Source organism: Lissotriton vulgaris, chromosome 2_1 (assembly GCF_964263255.1).
Source record: "Lissotriton vulgaris chromosome 2_1, aLisVul1.2, whole genome shotgun sequence".
In the NCBI taxonomy this organism is placed as follows: domain Eukaryota; kingdom Metazoa; phylum Chordata; class Amphibia; order Caudata; family Salamandridae; genus Lissotriton; species Lissotriton vulgaris.
Genome location: NC_141687.1, coordinates 508,140,951 through 508,160,085, shown reverse-complemented (window position 1 = coordinate 508,160,085; position 19,135 = coordinate 508,140,951). Strand labels below are relative to the sequence as shown.

General features: G+C 46.2%; 1 protein-coding gene across 2 annotated transcripts in view; it reads left to right on the top strand.

Annotated features, from left to right (window-relative positions):
- The window catches only part of GTF3C3 (general transcription factor IIIC subunit 3), a 310,738-nt gene that overhangs the window by 47,643 nt on the left and 243,960 nt on the right, over nt 1-19,135 (top strand). For both annotated transcript variants that reach the window (XM_086955414.1, XM_086955413.1), the window contains exon 3: nt 18,299-18,498. In XM_086955414.1, coding sequence (XP_086811540.1) covers nt 18,299-18,498 — 200 coding nt within the window. The remainder of the gene's footprint in view (nt 1-18,298; nt 18,499-19,135) is intronic.

Genomic DNA, 19,135 nt, shown 5'->3' with positions numbered 1-19,135 from the left:
ACTAGTAGGCAGGAATGCATTTTCGAGGAGCGGAACAGATAATTCGAAGGTTGAATACAGTCTTGGCAGGCAGCAGGCTGAGCTAAGCGCCGTGAGCCGCACAGGGAGTAAGGCAGAGGTCACGGGTACAGAGACAGCCTGGGCTGAGGCTTTCGGAGTCAGAAAGCAGGAAAAAAGGCTCGATGGCAGAATTCGGGGCCTACTTCGCCAGAGCTGAAAACCGTGTAAAGTACACCACAAAAAGACGTTGGCATATCATACTTAGAAACGGGATATTCAACCCATTCAGGGTGGGTCTGAAAGAGGACATGTTAACGTTGGACGCAAATGTATTTGCGTCTTCATAGCTGGCACAGGAGGGAAGTTACATGCACTTTAAGCTGGTACATGGAGACGGTGGGGTACACGTTGGGGAACATTACTTGACCATAAAATTTATATTTCCTCATTCCCTCCTTGTTCCCTACGGACCCTTCATGATATATCGATCCTCATGAATCGATCAGTCTGTTCTTGTAACATCATTTGTTCTTCTTTCTTTCTTTCACGTTTTGAGAGAAAACTGGAATGTTCAATGCACGATGTGGCACACAGTCCACAAATCGCTGGCCCACACTGTAGGCACAGGCAGCAACTGAATACTATGACAAGGGCAATGCCTAGGAAGGATAGGATCTTCCATCCCCAAGCCGTTAACGTTGTCCAGAACCAACCGGACCAAGTCCAGGTGCCTGGATTCTGATGTATCTGATTTGCAATTTTATGAAGACGTGTAATAGCTTGGTATACCGTTGGCGCGTTTTCTGGAATGAAAACACAGCAACTTGACCCGATGACCTTACAAGCTCCGCCTCTGTCTGCCAAGATGACGTCAATAACAAGACGATTCTGAAGAACAACAACCCGCATGGCGGACTGCTCCTCTGTTAAGTTACCTAGGGCGGAGGCAGTTTCATTCACTACTGCTTCAAGTGTTCTAGTTAATCTGCGTATTAGTTTACTATTTTGGACGGGACCTGTGAAGAAAAAGAATCCTTTATTGAAATCTGTGTATTGCTCCCATGCCGTTTCAGTGTAGTCGACAATCGGGAGATCTCTTCGGAGTCTATTCTTTACTAGATTCGTATTTCTGTGATAATCAGGAGGGGCTAGAAAAACAGGGGGCAGAAGGAATGCAATGTAACAGGTACCATCCCAATCTGGAGGCAAGCGAATATATGCGGTATGGCCACAAACAAAGTAGGAATGACGGGTAGCTCTAAAGGAAGATTTGCCTTGGTCACTGAATTCGACCACAGTAGTACATTTGCTATGACCTAAGTGTACTGAACCTTTCTTACTGACACATAAATCACCAGTGACGGGTAATACTGACATAGCAGGGAGAACTGGTGCGGCTTCGGATTCAACAGTAAGAATCATAAGGTTAATTGTATAATTACCTAATCCATATACTTCATTTTCTAGATCAGTTCCTACTCTAGTGGGGAGTCCCTTCTTGTCAGGGTAACAGGCATTAAGCAGAACTAAGTTCAAGTTTCCCCAAACCCAGCTCCCTTTGAAAACAGCGACATCAGGATCTAAGGAATTAATTATTCTAAACCATGCACCACAGGAGCCATTGTGAGTGAACGGGTACGGAAAGAGGGGCAGAACTCCCTTGTATTTCTGGTAGGGAGGGAGTCGGCCACATATCCAACAGTTTGTAGCATTGTTAGTCTGATGGGAGTGGTGTAACATACTAATGAATGTGTTGTTGCGCAGCGCGAGTCTGTAAGAAAGTTCGTGGGGAGGTAATTCACTAAAAGAATGTTCAGCAGTGACATTGTAAGCAGATTGTTCACGCTTGAAGATAGGGTAGTATATGGGAAGCAATATACTAGCAACAATAATCAGAAGACTTAGAAAAAACATAATCAATAATGTCACTATACAGTGACTACGGAGTGATTTGCAATATGTACGTTTCTTGAGTTGTCTCTCTCTCTCTCTATCTCGATCTAGGGGATACATGTCAGAAAACTATTTAACCGATTCACCTAGGGGAGGACTTAAACAATTAAACTGTCTGACTTGCTAGATCGAAGTTTCAATCTGTACTCCTCTTGGGGAGTTTTCTCTTGTTTCGGAACTTTAAAGTCACTAGGTTCGATGCAGTCTTTGGAGGGGGTAGACGAGTCTTTTTCTGGCATCAGTTCGTTACACTTTTTTATATGACTCGTATGGATCCACTCCTTTCGGCCTTCCACTTTGATAGCGGTCCGCGTTGTAAGAAGGACGGTCTTCGGCTCTTTCCAGCGGGGCTCCAGCGGACTTTTCCTGTTGAAGTTCCTAATTAGGACCGTGTCACCGGGACGGACATCATGCGGCTTTACATCAGTGTTGTCAGGGAAGGCTGCGGAAACCTGTGAACGACATGATTGGAGTGCAGACATCAAGGAGGCAAGGTAATCTGTCAGCATATTACAATCAACATCGGTAATTTTCTTAGGTATGGGCGTCCCCCACATATTCGGTGGTCTGCCAAAGACCACTTCATACGCGGATAGTCCTGATCTCGAGTGGGCGACCATTCTCATATAGAACAATGCAACTGGCAGGGCGACTATCCAGTCGACCCCTTTCTCTTTACAGATTTTAGCAAGGCGGGTCTTTAGTGTCTGGTTATGCCTCTCTACAAGGCCAGCGGCTTCGGGATGTCGGACACAATGGAATCTCCACTGATATCCTAGCAGCAAGGAAACCTGTTTCATGAGTTCGGATGAGAATGGCTGTCCGTTATCTGAGTACACGACACGAGGCAAGCCGTATCGTGGGAAGAATTCTCGAACCAGCTGCCTGGCAGTGGTCGGAGCAGTGTAATCTGGGACTGGATATGCTTCGGTCCAACGGGAAAGTGCACAAACAATTACGAGGACATATTTGAATCCTCGACAACGGTCCATCTGGATATAATCCATCTGGAGAACTTCAAAAGGGTGATCGGGAGGATGAAATCCACCTTGCTCTACAGGGACGCTTTTACCTGGATTGAACTGACAACAGATCATGCAAGTACGCACTTTCTGTTTTGCTGCTGCTCGTAAGTGTTTGTTATACCAGAGATTCTGTAAACTGTCTAACATCGCTTTCTCTCCTAGATGTGCTGGACTATGTGCTGTATTGATTATGACTTGAACCATAGAGTCGGGGAGAAACCATGTAGATTTTCCCTTCGTCATCCAACCTTGATCTGTCTGGATCCCTCCTAGTTCAGTCCATTTCTTTATTTCATCTGTAGTAGCATGTGTCTGAATATCGATTACATCTAGTGTGGGATCCCTGACCGTCATACAATGTGTCGGTACTATTGTCTTTGTCACGTCAGTTGTCTGAGTGTGAGTCAATGCTGTATGTTTTGCTGTCTGGTCTGCCAGGTCGTTACCCTGGGAAACAGAATCTGTGACTTTAGTATGTGCTTTACACTTCATGACGGATATGCCTGAAGGCAGATGTATTGCTTCTAACAGTGCTTGAATGAGGGGACCGTGTTGGATCTTGGCACCGTCAGAGGTCAAGAAACCTCGTTCTTGCCATAACATTCCGAAGTCGTGTACAACTCCGAACGCATAACGGGAATCAGTGTATATGTTAACATTTCTGTTCTTGGCTAGTATACAGGCTCGGGTCAGAGCAATAAGCTCTGCCGCTTGAGCGGACAGTGTATCAATACGATATGTTTCTTTAACTTCAGTTTCAGTGGTCACTGCATACGCGGCCACTAACTCTCCTGTACTTGTTCTCATACATGAACCGTCCACATAAAGTGTCAGGTCTGGATTTGTCAATGGAACATCGGTTAAGTCTCGTCGGGGCTTTGTTACTGTATTAATGATCTCTATACAATCATGCGGAGCTGGATCTGTCATAATTGAAGGTAACAATGTTGCGGGGTTCAGAATGCTGCAGCGTCTGATTTCTATGTGTGGCTGGAATAGTGTTAATTCATAACCTGTCAGTCGTGCTATAGTCAAGTGTTGAGTCTGAGTTCTGTTTAAAAGAACCTCTACAGAATGTGGAACTTGTACTGTTAATTGATGTCCTAAAACAATTGAATCGCTCTGTCTGATTGCTAGTGCTGTTGCTGCTACTGACTTTAAGCACGCAGGGAGTGCCTGGGCTACTGAATCCAATGTACTTGAAAAATAAGCGCAAGGCTTATGTGAACCTGCTTGGTCTTGAGTGAGGACAGACAACGCTGTACCATCACGTTCTGTAACAAAAAGTGTAAAAGGTTTGCTGTAACATGGTGTCGCTAAAACTGGTGCTTGGCATAAAGCTTTCTTTAATTCCTCAAAGGCTTGTGTGTGTTCCTGAGTCCAAGGAAGGACAGTCGAAGTCGCTGCCTCCTGTGTTGTCAACTGAATGAGTGGTTTAGCTAGAAATGCATACTGAGGGATCCATTGTCTGCAGTACGAGGTGAGGCCTATAAAGGCCCGCACTACCTTTTGTGTCTGGGGTTGCGGCATATTTACAATTAACTGGATGCGATCAGGAGTGAGCTGTCTCCCCACTTTGGACAGCAAGTGACCCAAGTACACAACTTGCTGAACACAGAATTGTAGCTTCGAAGGAGACACCTTGTGTCCCTTGTCGGCCAGAAAATGTAGAACTGTCAGTGATGCTTGTTCACATTCGGGCTCACTTCGTGCGGTGATCAGCAGATCATCGACGTATTGCAGTAAAGCGGTGTTAACTGGCATTTGAATACAATCTAGTTGTCTTTTCAGTGCTTGACTATAGATGCTGGGGCTTTCTGTGAATCCTTGAGGTGCGCGTGAAAATTTGAAACTTCGTCCATTTAAACTGAATCCGAAAAGGTATTGGCTCTCTGGGTCAATAGGCACACTGAAGAAGGCGTTCTTGAGGTCAATTACAGTAAAGAACGTTGCTTCTGAATCAATGGCAGTCAATAGGGAAGAGATGTCGGGAACCACAGGGTACTGTGGTACAATGCATTTATTCAGTTCTCGTAAATCAACCACCAGCCGATATACTGGCGGTGCATTGGGATCAGTACGTTTAAGAATCGGAATGATGGGGGAATTACAGATATTGGAGTCGGTCTCTACGACCACTCCTTGGGCAATGAGCTCTTCAATGATTTCCAGTAAAGCCACTACAGCATCGGGTGGTATCTTGTATTGTCTGATTCGTGGTAAAACAACACCTGGTTTCAGTGTAACACGGTATGGTGTAATGTGCATACAGCCTACATCGGTTGGGCCTTGTGCCCACAAGTGATCCGGTACATTTTTCAATCTGACATCAAACTCTCGTAATACATAGTGACCCTTGAAATCTCGTAAAAAGAGTCTAACTCCCTCCGGAGAACAACATATCACTGCTCCTAGAGCCTTCAATGTTTTGATACCTAACAGATTTTCTGGACATGATTTTGTAAGTAACAAGTCTGTAACACGTGATAATGGACCCACAGCCAGGGGGACTGGTTCTGATACCTCATTTACAATAGGCTGTCCTGAAAAACCAAGGGAAATATTCTGTGAGCCTGAGAGGGGTGCCCCTGGGACTTCGTCATGGCTGATTGTTGTGCGGCTTGTCCCTGTGTCAATTAAAAACTTTCTGTCTTTTCCCAATACTTGACTGTGTACATAAGGACCCTCTTGATCTACAGGAATCTCAATAAGAGGCAAGCCAAACTCCCTCTCTAGGCTGTTTCATGTGTATCGTGGATAATCGGGGTAAGCAGATTGGGCATACTGGTACATCTGTTGTGAAACTTGCTGAGTCGCGGCAATGGGCTGTGGCTGTGGTACCGCTACCGTCTGTGCTGTATGTGATGAAGCATGCGTAGGCTGTGTATTCTGCGAAGTCTGTTGCTGGACCTGGTCTTGTCTAGGTGGACGCGGTCTTTCTTTAGTTTTACCTGTTGATATATTATGTTTCAAGACTGGGCATTCATGTACGTAGTGGCCTGGCTGCTTGCAATAGTTGCATGTTCCTTTAACGGGAGCTGCTGCATTCTGGGTCTGGGTCGTACCCTTTCTCTGGCCGTCGGCTGGAACCGACTGGGCCACTAACATTTTCATTTTCGTGTCTTTCATACGTTTCTGTTCATGATCCTGTTCTTCTCTAATTCTGTTCTGATGGTATTGTAACATTTGTAACATCTGGGATGGCGTATTTGCTTGCCATGTACTCTCAACCTTGTATACACGACTTTTAACTGCTGCCAGGGAATTCTCGACTAACTTTGATACAAAAAGGTGCGGGTACGATTCGCTACTTGGTTTAAGGCCGCTATTAATAAGGAAACATTTCTCGAATCTTGAATAGAAGTCACTGGTATCTTCATCGTGTTTCTGTTTACAGGCTGAGATAGCGTCCCAGTCTTCCTTTCTAGTTGTCAGTAATCTTGGCAGAACCTGTACTATCAAACCTGGTAATGCTTTAGTTTTCTCCCCAAGGCCTAGCCCTGGGGTACGAAGTTTTTCCTCGTCTTCTATTTCTGCCCATGCAATCTTTTTGTCTCCCACCTCCCATTCTCGTTCCTTAAGTTTCTCGTAGATGCCTGTAGGCAACAATACCTTTAACATTTTCATGATATCTTCATATGTGTAATCTCCCATCAGTAACATGTCTTTAAGTTCTCTGTGAAAACCTGCAGGGTCTTTATCATGACAGGGTACTAGTTTCTTCATTTCCAATAGTTCTAGCTTGGTCAGAGGTGTGTGTACATACGCACGTTTCAAGGCATTATCGGTACCCATAACTGGATGTACTTCTCGTAAGGGGTTCTGACTTTCAATGCCATGCAGACGCTCCATATGGTACATTTTTCTTTCTGGGGGCGGAGCGGGAACATATTCGGAGCTTAAGAAAGTGTTGTATCTGTGCCGTTGTTCTAGAATTATTTGTATTAACTTGGTACTTAGACCTCTCCATCTATCCATGAGTGTTGCTTCTAATGTATCGTGTAAGGGACCTGGATCAGAATGTTGGTTTCTGTATAACGTGAGGAGGTGCTGAATCATGTATACACCTGCTAATTTCTGCTCGTCTGGGGATAGGTTCAGGAATGTCTGCGCTACTGTGTCATCATTGTATATGTTCGGATTGTCAGCCCATAGTACTGCTGACCGGGCTAGTTCTTGTTCATCCATAGAATTGAGTACATGGTACCCCATTCGTTCTCGAAGCATTTTATCAGTCTCTTGGAACTGATGTTCAGGAGAATTCGGTTTTGATATGCCAGAGAGAAAAATTCTCTTGCTTTCTGGACGAATGCCTTTCCTAAGGTAAGTTCCCTTACCTACATACGCTATCGTATCTGTAGTCTTTTCTGGTTCTTCAGGTTCTTCCTCCTCCTCGGAGGAAGCTTTTTCTTTCTCTTTTTCGTGTATTTCTATCACTGCTTTTCTTATTTTCCTGTACATATTGGCTATGCAACCCCCTTTATCATGTTTTCCTTCGGATATATTTTGACCCCACTTGTTGAGTCCCTCTAGTTCATCCTGTTCTGTCTCAGGCCTGTCTCGTTCTCTTATTAAACAATTTATGAAAAAACGTAGTATATATGCTTGAGTGTCAACTTTCTGATGTGCCATGGCCTCCTTAATACTGTCAGGGTCTTCCCCAGTCTGGACAAAATGATATATTCTATCTAGGTGCTCTTTCATTCCTGAGAATAACATTAGGTAATCTGTAGCTTGTCGTAAGCGTAGCGATGCTATCAACATTCTATCGTCTTTGCCGGGTACTGGATCATATCTGCAAACTGAAAGTGGTCCTTTGAGTTTGTCGAAACGGGGTGATTGGGGCGTAAGGTGGCTCTGCATATCCCTAAGGTGTAATCTGTGTGTTGCTGGCGGGGTCTGGTAACCCCCGGTCGCGCCTCCTGAGGCAGAGGCTTGGGCATTATCCCTCTGTGGAGTCTGTATGTGTACTTGAACTTGTCTTTTAGTAGGATCAGATAGAAGCGGATTTGGTATATTAATTTTAGGTGCGGGAAGTGGTGGAGGTGGAGGAACGATGGGCTGTCGAACGGGGAAACCTGGTTGCGGTAATGGCGGGATATGGTCTGGAGGCGGGTTGCCATCTCCGTCACCGTCAGTAGGCGGGACGTGGGCCTGTGGATTGGTGTAAGCGGGTGCTACATCGTTTAGATAGGAATTCAGAAATATGTCTTTAGTAGTCCTGTGATTTACTTTAGTTGGGACCAATGGTGGTGGCAGATTTTTTGGTATTTCTGAAGTGGCTTCAGGCGAACCCTCGGCCACAAGATACATGCCATTTACAAGATTGTTTCGTGCGCGGTCTACTTGTTCTGATTTTACTCGGATCCCTTCAGTAACTAATTCGTTTTCTCGGACTTTATCCGGTGCTTCTCTAAGTCTGTCTTCTCTACGGAGTGCTTTTTCAGCACGTTTATGTGATTCCTTACGCCAAAATTCTATGGCGTCTTTCTGAGATTGTCTGGCTTTCTTTTTCCATAGTGCTTCTTCTACCTTCATGATGCACTCGGCATCCCATGTTCCGGTAACAGGCCATCTGTGTCTCTCGTCTAGATGCTTAGTATAATCGGCCCATAAATCTAGATACAATATGGCATCTAAGCCATGTTTCTGATACATGAAATTTCCAGGAGTGTCCCTAGGGGGGATAGGAATTTCTTCCTCTAGTATCCCTTTCCTAGTTCCTATCTGCTTTAACTTATTGAAAAACGGCATCTTGTTTACTTGGTACTGAATGCTCAATCCTTGCTACTTAACTCTGAACACAGCTAGTTACACGAAAACAAAATAATGCACATTAAAACAGTCACTCATACCACGACATTAATCACATGAAAGACATTTGAGACATATACGACTACCCCCCCTATACTGGATGTACTGCTAAACAGCACAGATATACTGATGAGAACAGTGCAAGAACTAGAATAACTGATATACTGCTAAACAGTACAGATACACTGTCTAAAACAGTGCAGACCGAATTTGTGTACCCAAACCCGTCTAGATACGTCCCAGCAATGGTACTCACCGGGAAGCACGGAAACAGAAGGCCTCGGAAAACTCGACTGGACTGGACCGGACTCGACTCGACTCGACACGTGGATACTTCGGAAACTGGTGGGCCTCTTGACACCTCGGACCTTGCTTCTTTCGGCTAGGCTCTGGTCGGGATCCTCCGCACTCCTCACCGCCTCGTCTGGGTGCTGATCGCAGTCTTCGTCACCTCCGTGGGCCAGAGGGAGATACAGGAAATCCTGCCAGTACGCGTAGTTCCGTCTAACTGATGGCAGGGGACAGAGCTTGCAACGCACCAACCGGCGCGTGGGGTGGGGGAGGGGTACCTGTTCGGGCGCCAGAATAATGTGGTAAATATTTGATTTACCGTCCTAATTTCTATGCAGGTAAGTACTTAATCAATAATAACTCAATCGGAAAGAAAGAGGCAGAGTCCGTGGTGTTAGAGTTCTTAGGGGTTTTATTCCTTAAAAAGGAATGGTCAGACCGGATATCATGTTCCTGACACCACTGGGGTGCAGGAAGGGATAGAGCAATATTTTATTGACAATACATAGCTTATATACTTAAGTTACATTATAGAAACCAATACAGTAGGCGTAACAGCTGAGAGAAACAAGATAAAACACTCTCGTGGTAGTGATACGTAATTAGAAGGCGTGAACTAGGCGTGAACATAGAGGTGTGTGCTAGAAAACGTCACAGGTAGGTGTCATAAGTGGGTGGCAACAAAGCAGAATCTTGTAATGTCAGCAGAAATCTGAGGCCTGGATGCGCGCGCAGCTGCATGACGTGTGATTGACGTGAAACTGGAGGGTGCAGGGGACTTGACATTTACACTGGCGGAAAGAGACAGAAGTCTGGCATGTCAGATCAACTCGTACTTCTATCATATCTGATATCTGATGTTTGGGAACCATATTATCTAAACGGAAAAGGTCTCTGGGGCAGAAGCTATTCTATACTGACTGTGAGTGCGTGTATAAGCGCCTAAGTGTCTACATGAGAATGCGAGGGGCATGGGCCTACCATGGTAACAGAGGCTATGAATTACTTGCACGGAGACAGTGAGGCCGGGCCCTTTGCTCTGCAGCTGGGGGGATGTTTACTTAAACTAGTAGGCAGGAATGCATTTTCGAGGAGCGGAACAGATAATTCGAAGGTTGAATACAGTCTTGGCAGGCAGCAGGCTGAGCTAAGCGCCGTGAGCCGCACAGGGAGTAAGGCAGAGGTCACGGGTACAGAGACAGCCTGGGCTGAGGCTTTCGGAGTCAGAAAGCAGGAAAAAAGGCTCGATGGCAGAATTCGGGGCCTACTTCGCCAGAGCTGAAAAACGTGTAAAGTACACCACAAAAAGACGTTGGCATAGCATACTTAGAAATGGGATATTCAACCCATTCAGGGTGGGTCTGAAAGAGGACATGTTAACGTTGGACGCAAATGTATTTGCGTCTTCATAGCTGGCACAGGAGGGAAGTTACATGCACTTTAAGCTGGTACATGGAGACGGTGGGGTACACGTTGGGGAACATTACTTGACCATAAAATTTATATTTCCTCAGAGGCCCAAATCAACTAGGGAAGGGGGCCCCAATCATGCCCCCTCCACAAATATTTACAAAATATTGTGGGCTGACGCTTTCTTATTTTTTTTTTTTGCTGGGATCTTGCAGGAGTCTTGCAGAATCGCAACAAAAAGGCCCAATTTTTTTAATGTTTCTGTATTTTGGTCCCAGGGCTCCTCCCCCCTTTACAAGGGCTACTGGGCAGGGTATCCCTACTGTGCCCCCTTAAATTTTATTAACCCCTTCGATGCTTGTGACGGAACCATTCCGTCATCAGTCACGGTTGAGCTGTGCTGATGACGGAATGGTTCCGTCACGACCACACCCAGTTATGGAATGTCCAGCACCGGGGAGAAATCGGGGCAGCACGCAAGGTGTTAAAGAAAAATTTCAGGGCAGGGAACTAAGTCCCTCAAGTCCTGTGTTGGCTGACAGCAACATTTTTCTTCATAGTTCTGGCAGTCAGAGTGCTCGTTCATGCAGGTGTCTGACTCCTGTGGAAGTAAGATGGTCTAAGGGGGAAAATGCCTCCTGGGCCTATCAGAGCACTCTATTAAAATTGGGCTCAAGGGACTCTTGCAAGATCTCCTCGAACCCAGCTGTCCAGATATACAAATATTTCTGAGACTTAATATCTTTAACACTAATAATTTCGTCTACACCAAATCACACAAAGCACACTTTCTGATCCAAGATCTAGCTTCCTGCCCAGTTTGGTGTAATTCTGTTCTGCAGTATGTGTGGTAGTGCTTCTTAAAGTCTATTGAAAATGCAAGGAGATTTGGCATTTTGGGACCCCCCTCCCCCTTTTTCCCCATTTCCCACTTGACGGATCACCCCAGAACTTCACATACACAAGCTAGGGAATATTTATGCAAATATATACAGCTTATTATTGCATAGTGGAAACTTTGGCGAAACGCCAATATTCTTATTGCTGCTTTAAATTAAAAAACAAATATTTGTGCACTTCTCTATCTGTGAACAACAAATGCTGTCATTTTACGGACATTATCATGACAGCAAAGTGAAACAAGTGCATGCTCAAAAGCGATTAATTAATGGAACTATGACTTTCTGAAAATGTATGTCATTCAAACAGCAAGCACTTCTAAATAAAAAAAAAACATAAATCAGCAATTAAAAATGCTATTATATCAGAAAAGTAAATAAGAGCATACAAACACACATGCATACATCACACAATGGCTTTCATATACAATTGAACTCCTCACATCAGTAGTGTTAAGACGACAAATGCAATTTTTTTTTGTTTTTTTTAATTAAAATATAAAACAAGCAAGGCATAAAACATGTTATACAAAGTGCCAGTTCAATCAAGGGAGGAAGAAATACAATGAGCAGTAGTCGACATAAGGAAAGGGGAGTTGGGGGACAGGGGCCAAACGTAATAAAAATACAATAGAGTGGTCAAAATGCATGGGTCAGGGGGAAGGTGGAACATCAATGTCATCAACTGCAGGCGGTATACATATGTTTCCACGATAACTATTCCAAGGTCCCCACACTCTACACCACTTCCGGGGACGGCCCCTGGCTAGATACACAGTCTTTTCCCTGAACATACACCAATCCATGTTTTCCTTCCATAGTTCTACTGTAGGAGGCCTCTGTGACCCCCACAACTGAGCAATATCTCGTTTGGCGATCATGGCCCCCAGGGATGCCCACTGAGTCTGAGCTACATTATAATCCGTGGGTTCCCAAACGTTCAACAAGCAGCGTCTGGCCTCCGGCAAGAGAGCAATACCCGTCACTTCCTTCATGACCTCATAGACCCCACTCCAAAAAGCAGCAATCTCACGACATTCCCAAATAATATGAAGAAAAGTAGCAACCTGCCCACACCCTCGCTTGCATAATCCCTCCTCAGAAAAGCCCATTCGGACCAAACGGGGGTCCGTGACATAAATCCTGTGGAGGATCTTAAGTTGTACCAGTCGGAGTCAAGCTGGAATCGCGACCTCCTTGGGAGAGGAGATCGCAGACTGCCAGTCCTCATCATCCAATTCAAGGCCGTCACGGGTCCACAAATCCCGGAGATGTAACCGGAGATCTGACCTATTATTTATTTAATTTCTTGTACACAAGGGATATAGTGCTGTCGGGTACATGGCCATCCAACAGCCTATCTTCAAGTGGGGACGATTCCGGAATCACCTCACCCAAAGGGAAATCCGACATTAAGGCATGGCGAACCTGAACATAGTGAAAGTTCTCTGTCGCCCAATTCAAACTCCGTCTTTAACATCTCAAACAATTTCACCTGGCCCTTAACCCAGAGATCACCCACCTTACTGATACCGATAAGGTCCCACCTATCGTACCCCTTGGTCTTCCACAGCTTCCCAAGCCTGTCTGAACCAAAGAGCGGGGTCGCTAAAGTCAAGCGATCTTTCCACCCCAGGGAACTATTAGCGTCCTGCCACGTACGCACCGCCGTCCTCGTAGGCCCCGACAGAGTCTTGGCCACCGATTTTGAGTACAGCGCCCTATAATAATTACCCCCGGGCAACAGCCATCTATCCATAGCAAAAGCAGGATTCAATTCAGATCATACATACCATGATTAATGGCCCCCAGTTGAGCAGCCCAATAATAACGGTTGACGTCAGGGAGAGAGATTCCCCCGTCATACCACGGGAGCGTCAATTTGGCAAGAGCAATACGAGGCCTACCGTCCCATATCAACTTCCTCTGAAGGTCTTAGACAGCACGAAAATAGCTAGCGGGAACTATATCAAGAGTGTTCTGGAGAGCATACAAAAAACGATGCAGAGACATTATTTTAAATAGGGCCGCACGACCAAGCGGTGAAATTGGAAGTTTACGCCAACCCGCAACGTCCTGTTTCAATCTAGCCAGGGGTGGGAGAAGGTTCTGTTCATAACGGGCCATAGGATCCAGTGACATAAACATACCAAGGTACTTAAACCCCTTGAATAGGGCAGGTACGTGGAAGAAGAGGGACATCTCCGAGAAAGAACGTATAAGTAGGATTTCGCCCAATTAATAATCAAACCAGAGTTCCTACCAAAGGAGGCCAAGACATCGCACAAAACCATCAATGACTTCCGGGGTGAGGCCAAATACAGTAAGATATCATCTGCATAGCGCGAGATGCGATCTTCAAAATCAGGAGACCATTGAATGCCCTTCATAGAGGGTTCCCATCGGATCCATGCAGCGAGGGGCTCTAGGGCTAGGGCAAACAGTAACGGAGACCAGGGACAGCCCTGACGAGTGCCTCTCCCAAGACTAAACGGAGTAGAAACACAACCGTTCACGACAAGTTGAGCAAAGGGGTCCTCGTAGAGAAGCCGCACCCATCTAATAAAACCGGGTCCAAACCCAAATTTAGCCAACGCAGCCCATAAGTATGGCCATTTCACGGTATCAAAAGCCATCGTGGCATCTAACGGCGCCAAGACGGCCGGCTCACGCAACGTCGCAGCTCTCGCGAGAACGCTGTGCAGACGCCTGAGATTAAGGGCAGTATTTCTATGCGGAATGAAACCGGATTGATCTGGATGTATCAACTCACCGATAACGGTGATCAAACGGTTAGCCAGCAGTTTTGCAAGGATCTTAGGTTCGGCGTTCAAGAGAGAAATCGGCCTGTATGATGTGCACCTATCCCTCGGTTACCATCCCTCCTTATGGATCACCACAATGGTCGCAAGACGTTGATCACTAGGGAGAGAACCACACTCACGAGACTCCAAAAACATATCTCTTACATAGGGCGCTATCTTGTCAGGCCGCAACTTGTAAAGTTCAATAGGCAGGCCGTTAGGACCCGTAGCCTTTCCCGAACGCAGGGAGCGAATCGCAAGAGCCACCTCGTCTGCGGTTATTGGAGCAGCCATTTGTTCCCTATCCAAATCAGAAAGATGCGGTAGAGCAATATCACGCAACAATAGATGTGAATCCTCCTCCGGCCTATCCGACACAGAGGAGTACACTGACTGAAAGTGATCCGCAAAACACTGAACGATCTCCTCAGAGTCAGTAACACGACCACCTCTCGCCGTCTCGATCACAGGCACCACATGACTAGCGCTATCCTTCTTATCCAGCACGCTATCAGTTTGCCCGCTTTATCTCACACGTAATATAGCTATCCCTGTTGTTCTCTACTCATGGCCTTAGCCGCATCAGTAACTAAGGCCCTATATTCCAACTGTTTGAGTCGCAAAACATGCGTCCTAACACGGGTAACCTCCCGCTCCAGGCCGAGCTCACGGTCCGCTTCAATCTTAATCACCTCCTCATCTCTCCGTTTCTTGACACCTGCGAATAACGACAGGGCCTGGCCCCTAAGCACAGTCTTGACAGCCTCCCAGAGGGACATCGCAGACGAAACCGAACCCTCATTCTCAAGAAAATATTGGTCAAGAGATTTTATCAGATCCGCACGAGTTTTAGGGTTCCGGAGGTACCAGGGGTTGATCGGGGCTACCCGACCCTCTGTCCCAGAACTGGACTCCATATGAAGCCATAGTGGAGAATGGTCAGAGATCCCCCGAGCCAGATGCTTAACCTCACTAAGAGAAAGCGCCTGTGCAGCAGGCACCAAAACATAATCAATTCTAGAAAGACTACCGTGAGCGCCCGAGTGAAAAGTGTACTGTCGCTGAGCGGGATGCAACAGTCTCCAGCAATCCACCAAACCCAGAGTATCAATGAAATGGTGAAGCCAGTACTGCGCCCCCTTAAGATCTCTAGGTGGATGTCGATCAGCCATACCAGAAGCCACAGCGTTAAAATCACCACCCAATAGCAATGACCCCTCGGGGAGAGCGAGGAACACCTGTCCCAAGTCTGCGAAAGTAGTTGACTGTAAGCCAGGGGGGACATAAACAGAAACCAGGGAAAGAGTTCGGCCCTCCCAACTACCCGTTAGAGCGACATAGCGCCCTCTGTAATCGAGGACCGTAGCGTCGATCTCCAGTGGGAGAGAAGCCTTAATTAGAATACCAATCCCCCTTGAGCCTGAGGAAAACCCGGCATGGGCGACCAGACGATACCCCTTCCTATTCATGGCATGACAAGTATTGCCTATTAAGTGCGTCTCCTGAAGAAGGACCACATCTGGGGAGAGACGTTTCAATAATTGCAGCACTACCCCACGTTTAATCCTATCCCCCAACCCATTCACATTCCAACTCATCAGTTTCAGCCTCCTACCCCCATCCGAAAGTGAAAGTTCCAACCCAACAAGAATCCAGCACTTCGATCAGAAGGTCTAACAATACATTGCCTTGCAGAAAAACAAACACACACCCCAACAAGAACCCCCCACTCCCCCCACCAACATCCCGTTACGAACCCCCCACCCTGCACCCCTGCATAAGACTAGAAAGCCACCCCAACTTGCAGTGTGCCTGTCGCCCCCACATCTAACTAAGCTACAAAAAGAAAGTCAGAGGAGGAAAGAGACCCACCAATAGCCCACAACCCCCCCCGGATGTCACAACCATTCACATTGCAGGATTAGCGAACCACATTTCGAGGCCAACTGGGGACCCCAGAAACCAGGCAAAAGGTGTCTATTCCTGTTCCATCGGTCCTCCTTCTGCCCCTTCGGATTGTTCCTCTGGCGCATGATGGTTCGGTAGAGTGTCAAGCCAGTCGGCCACCGCGTCTGGTCGATCTACAAAATAAATGCGCTCAGCGTGTTCGATCCTCAACTTGGCCGGAAAAAGCATAGCGTACTTAAGGCCCATATCACGCAGGCTCCTCTTTACCCCCAGGAAGCCAAGTCTCTGCCTTTGAACAGATTGGGTAAAGTCCGGGTAGAAGTTGATAGCAGTGTTCTCGAACTTCATACGACCACTCATCCGCGAGACCTGCAGGATAGCGTTTCTGTCACGAAAATTGAAAATCCTTGCAATCATAGGCCGCGGTGGGGCACCCACGTTTGGCTTACCACCCGGAACTCTATGAGCCCGCTCAACCATGAAAAATGTACTCAGTCCCTTGGGTGCAAAATGGTTAACAACCAGATTTTCGACGAAAAGGTCAGCTGCAGAATCCTCCGCCTTCTCCGGGACACCGATGATATGAACGTTGTTCCACCGAGCCCTCCCTTCAAAATCCTCCAGACGACGGACGAAGAGATCATTGGAGACCTTCAAGTTGCGGACCTCCGTCTGCAGATAAGCAACATCACTCGTCAAACTGGAGGTCTTAATGTCCAACGACTTGACTTTCTCGTTCGTTTTTGTCAAGTCCGTACGGATCAGATTGACATCAATCGCCACAGTATCAAGTTTATGGGCGAGGGTCTCCATTTGTTGCCCAAGGGAGGATTTGATCCCATCTATAGCGGCTATAACGTCTTGCATGGTCGGTTCAGTTGCCGAAGTCGGAGCATCTCTAGTGTCCTCCAGCGATCTGCCTGGGCCGCTAGGAGATCCCCTAGTCTGGGCATAATGGTCCATGTTGTTAGTCTGGGTATAGCCACCCCGCCGAGTTGTCTTGAGCTTCTGCTTTTCCCCCTCCGGTTTCCCCGCCATTGCAGAGTACAGACCGACGTGAGGCAGGTAGATTAGGTAGGAAGATAGCGGCTCCAGGGACCCCCGGGCTGTGGTCCAACCTCACTCGGAGGGCACACGCCAGGTATCCTCTCAAGACTCCCAAAGCGGTGAGGAGGTACACTCAGATGTAGCGTAGAATAGCTGACCTCGGCACTAAGGGGCCGCTCGCCGTCGGATCTCCCTCCGGAAAAAACAGATCGAAAGTGAAAGTCAACCAGACCGGTCGACCCCACCACCTCAGGCCGATGTTGTTCAACTGCAGCTCGGGCACCATGCCAACTCCACAGCCGGGCATTACGGAGGCGTAGGCCGTAATCTTCTAAGCACCACAGCTCCGGTTCCCGGGGTCCGATTCGGAATCGGAAAGCAGGTCTCGCCTCACCCGTGGTTCATCTTCACGTATACTTCAATGAAGGACAGGATAGACTTGGGAGGTTACGAGGGTCTCGGGAGCCCTGTGCTCACGCGGCTATCTTGGTCACGCACTAAGCTCCTCCCCCTGACAAATGCTATTTGACCTCCATTACTAAAACCTAACAGGATCACAGAAGGGATAAAGTAACTATCTTCTAAATGCTATGATCTTGATGGACCACTGGGTAGTGGCAAAGCATGAAAAACACAAGCAGATGACGAAAGAGGCTGGCACGCAGACCATTCTGTCAACATCTTCTTATTGTACTTTTATGAACAATTGATAACAGGCTAATGCTGTGTTTAGCTAGAAGTAATACAAAAAAAATTCTAATTTTTTTTTGATTACGTAATCTCTTTGAGATCACAGATCTGTTAGCTAATTTGTTAAGCATTTGTTGTTTCCAGTAGTTAAATTCTGATGATTTTCATTTGCTTTAGCCACCCCATTGCTTTCGTTGACTCCTGATTTTCCCCTATTAATCCATTTTAGTGCCTAGATGTACGCCTACAGCAACTATTACCCTCTCTCATCCATTCCACACATGGAAAGGGCATTTGGCACCGCTTGTGACTCGAATTAATTTTACCCCCAGACTTTGTAACTTCAGTGCTGCCTGTCACACCCTTGTATTTATTGAATTCATAACATGTGCTGCCTCTTTGCCTGGAGAAGCAGGCGGCTTATTTTTATTACTCACTAGTTTTATTTTTCTTCCAGGAGAAACATCCGATGGAGTTAGTAAATCTGTCCATCGAGCGTTTGCATCCATGCTTGGGGAGACACAGGAGGAGGAAGATGCGGCAGAAGATGAGGATGATGATGATGATGAAGATGAAGAAGCTCATGAGCAGTTTAGCCCAGGAGAAGTGTTTGCTTTGGAAATGGAGCTCAATCGAGAGAACAAGAAAATGATGAAGGTGAGTTGAGGCAATTTTTGCAATTATTATTACTGAGGGTGATCACAGCAACACAGTTATTAAACACTGTTTTCTCAGCATTACTGTTGAAAGACTTGCACCACCGCGCTACCTTATGAGGTATAAAATTAAGAGAAGAGAACTTTGAATACGCATAAGTACACTGGGCAGTCGCATCTTTCTCTACTGACACCCTGTTGGAATTAGGTAGCCTGGCCTAGGGCAAGACTAACATTCAGAGGCACAGTGTAAAGGTTGCAGACCACCCAAAAGTAATTCCACGCAATAGCACTCAAAAAGAAAACACTACACCAAAATTATATGAAAATACGTACTGCTTTATATAAAAATAATATTCTCTTTGTTGTCAAATATAAGTAGCTCACATATAAATAGCTCAAAACATTTCAAGTCACTTTTAGGATCAGCAGTTACACTTCTTAAATTACTAGCAGATTATCACGTTGTCTTTAAAGCAGTTACTATATTCTTGAACTCCTATCACACTTTTGCATTAGGATAAACTGTACCTTAGAATCAATCAGGCTAGATATTACTCCACTAGAATCTTGGGAGAGAACTACGACTCACTAAAGGCAAAAGCAAATATCATCACAGTATTAGCATTCTTTCTAGC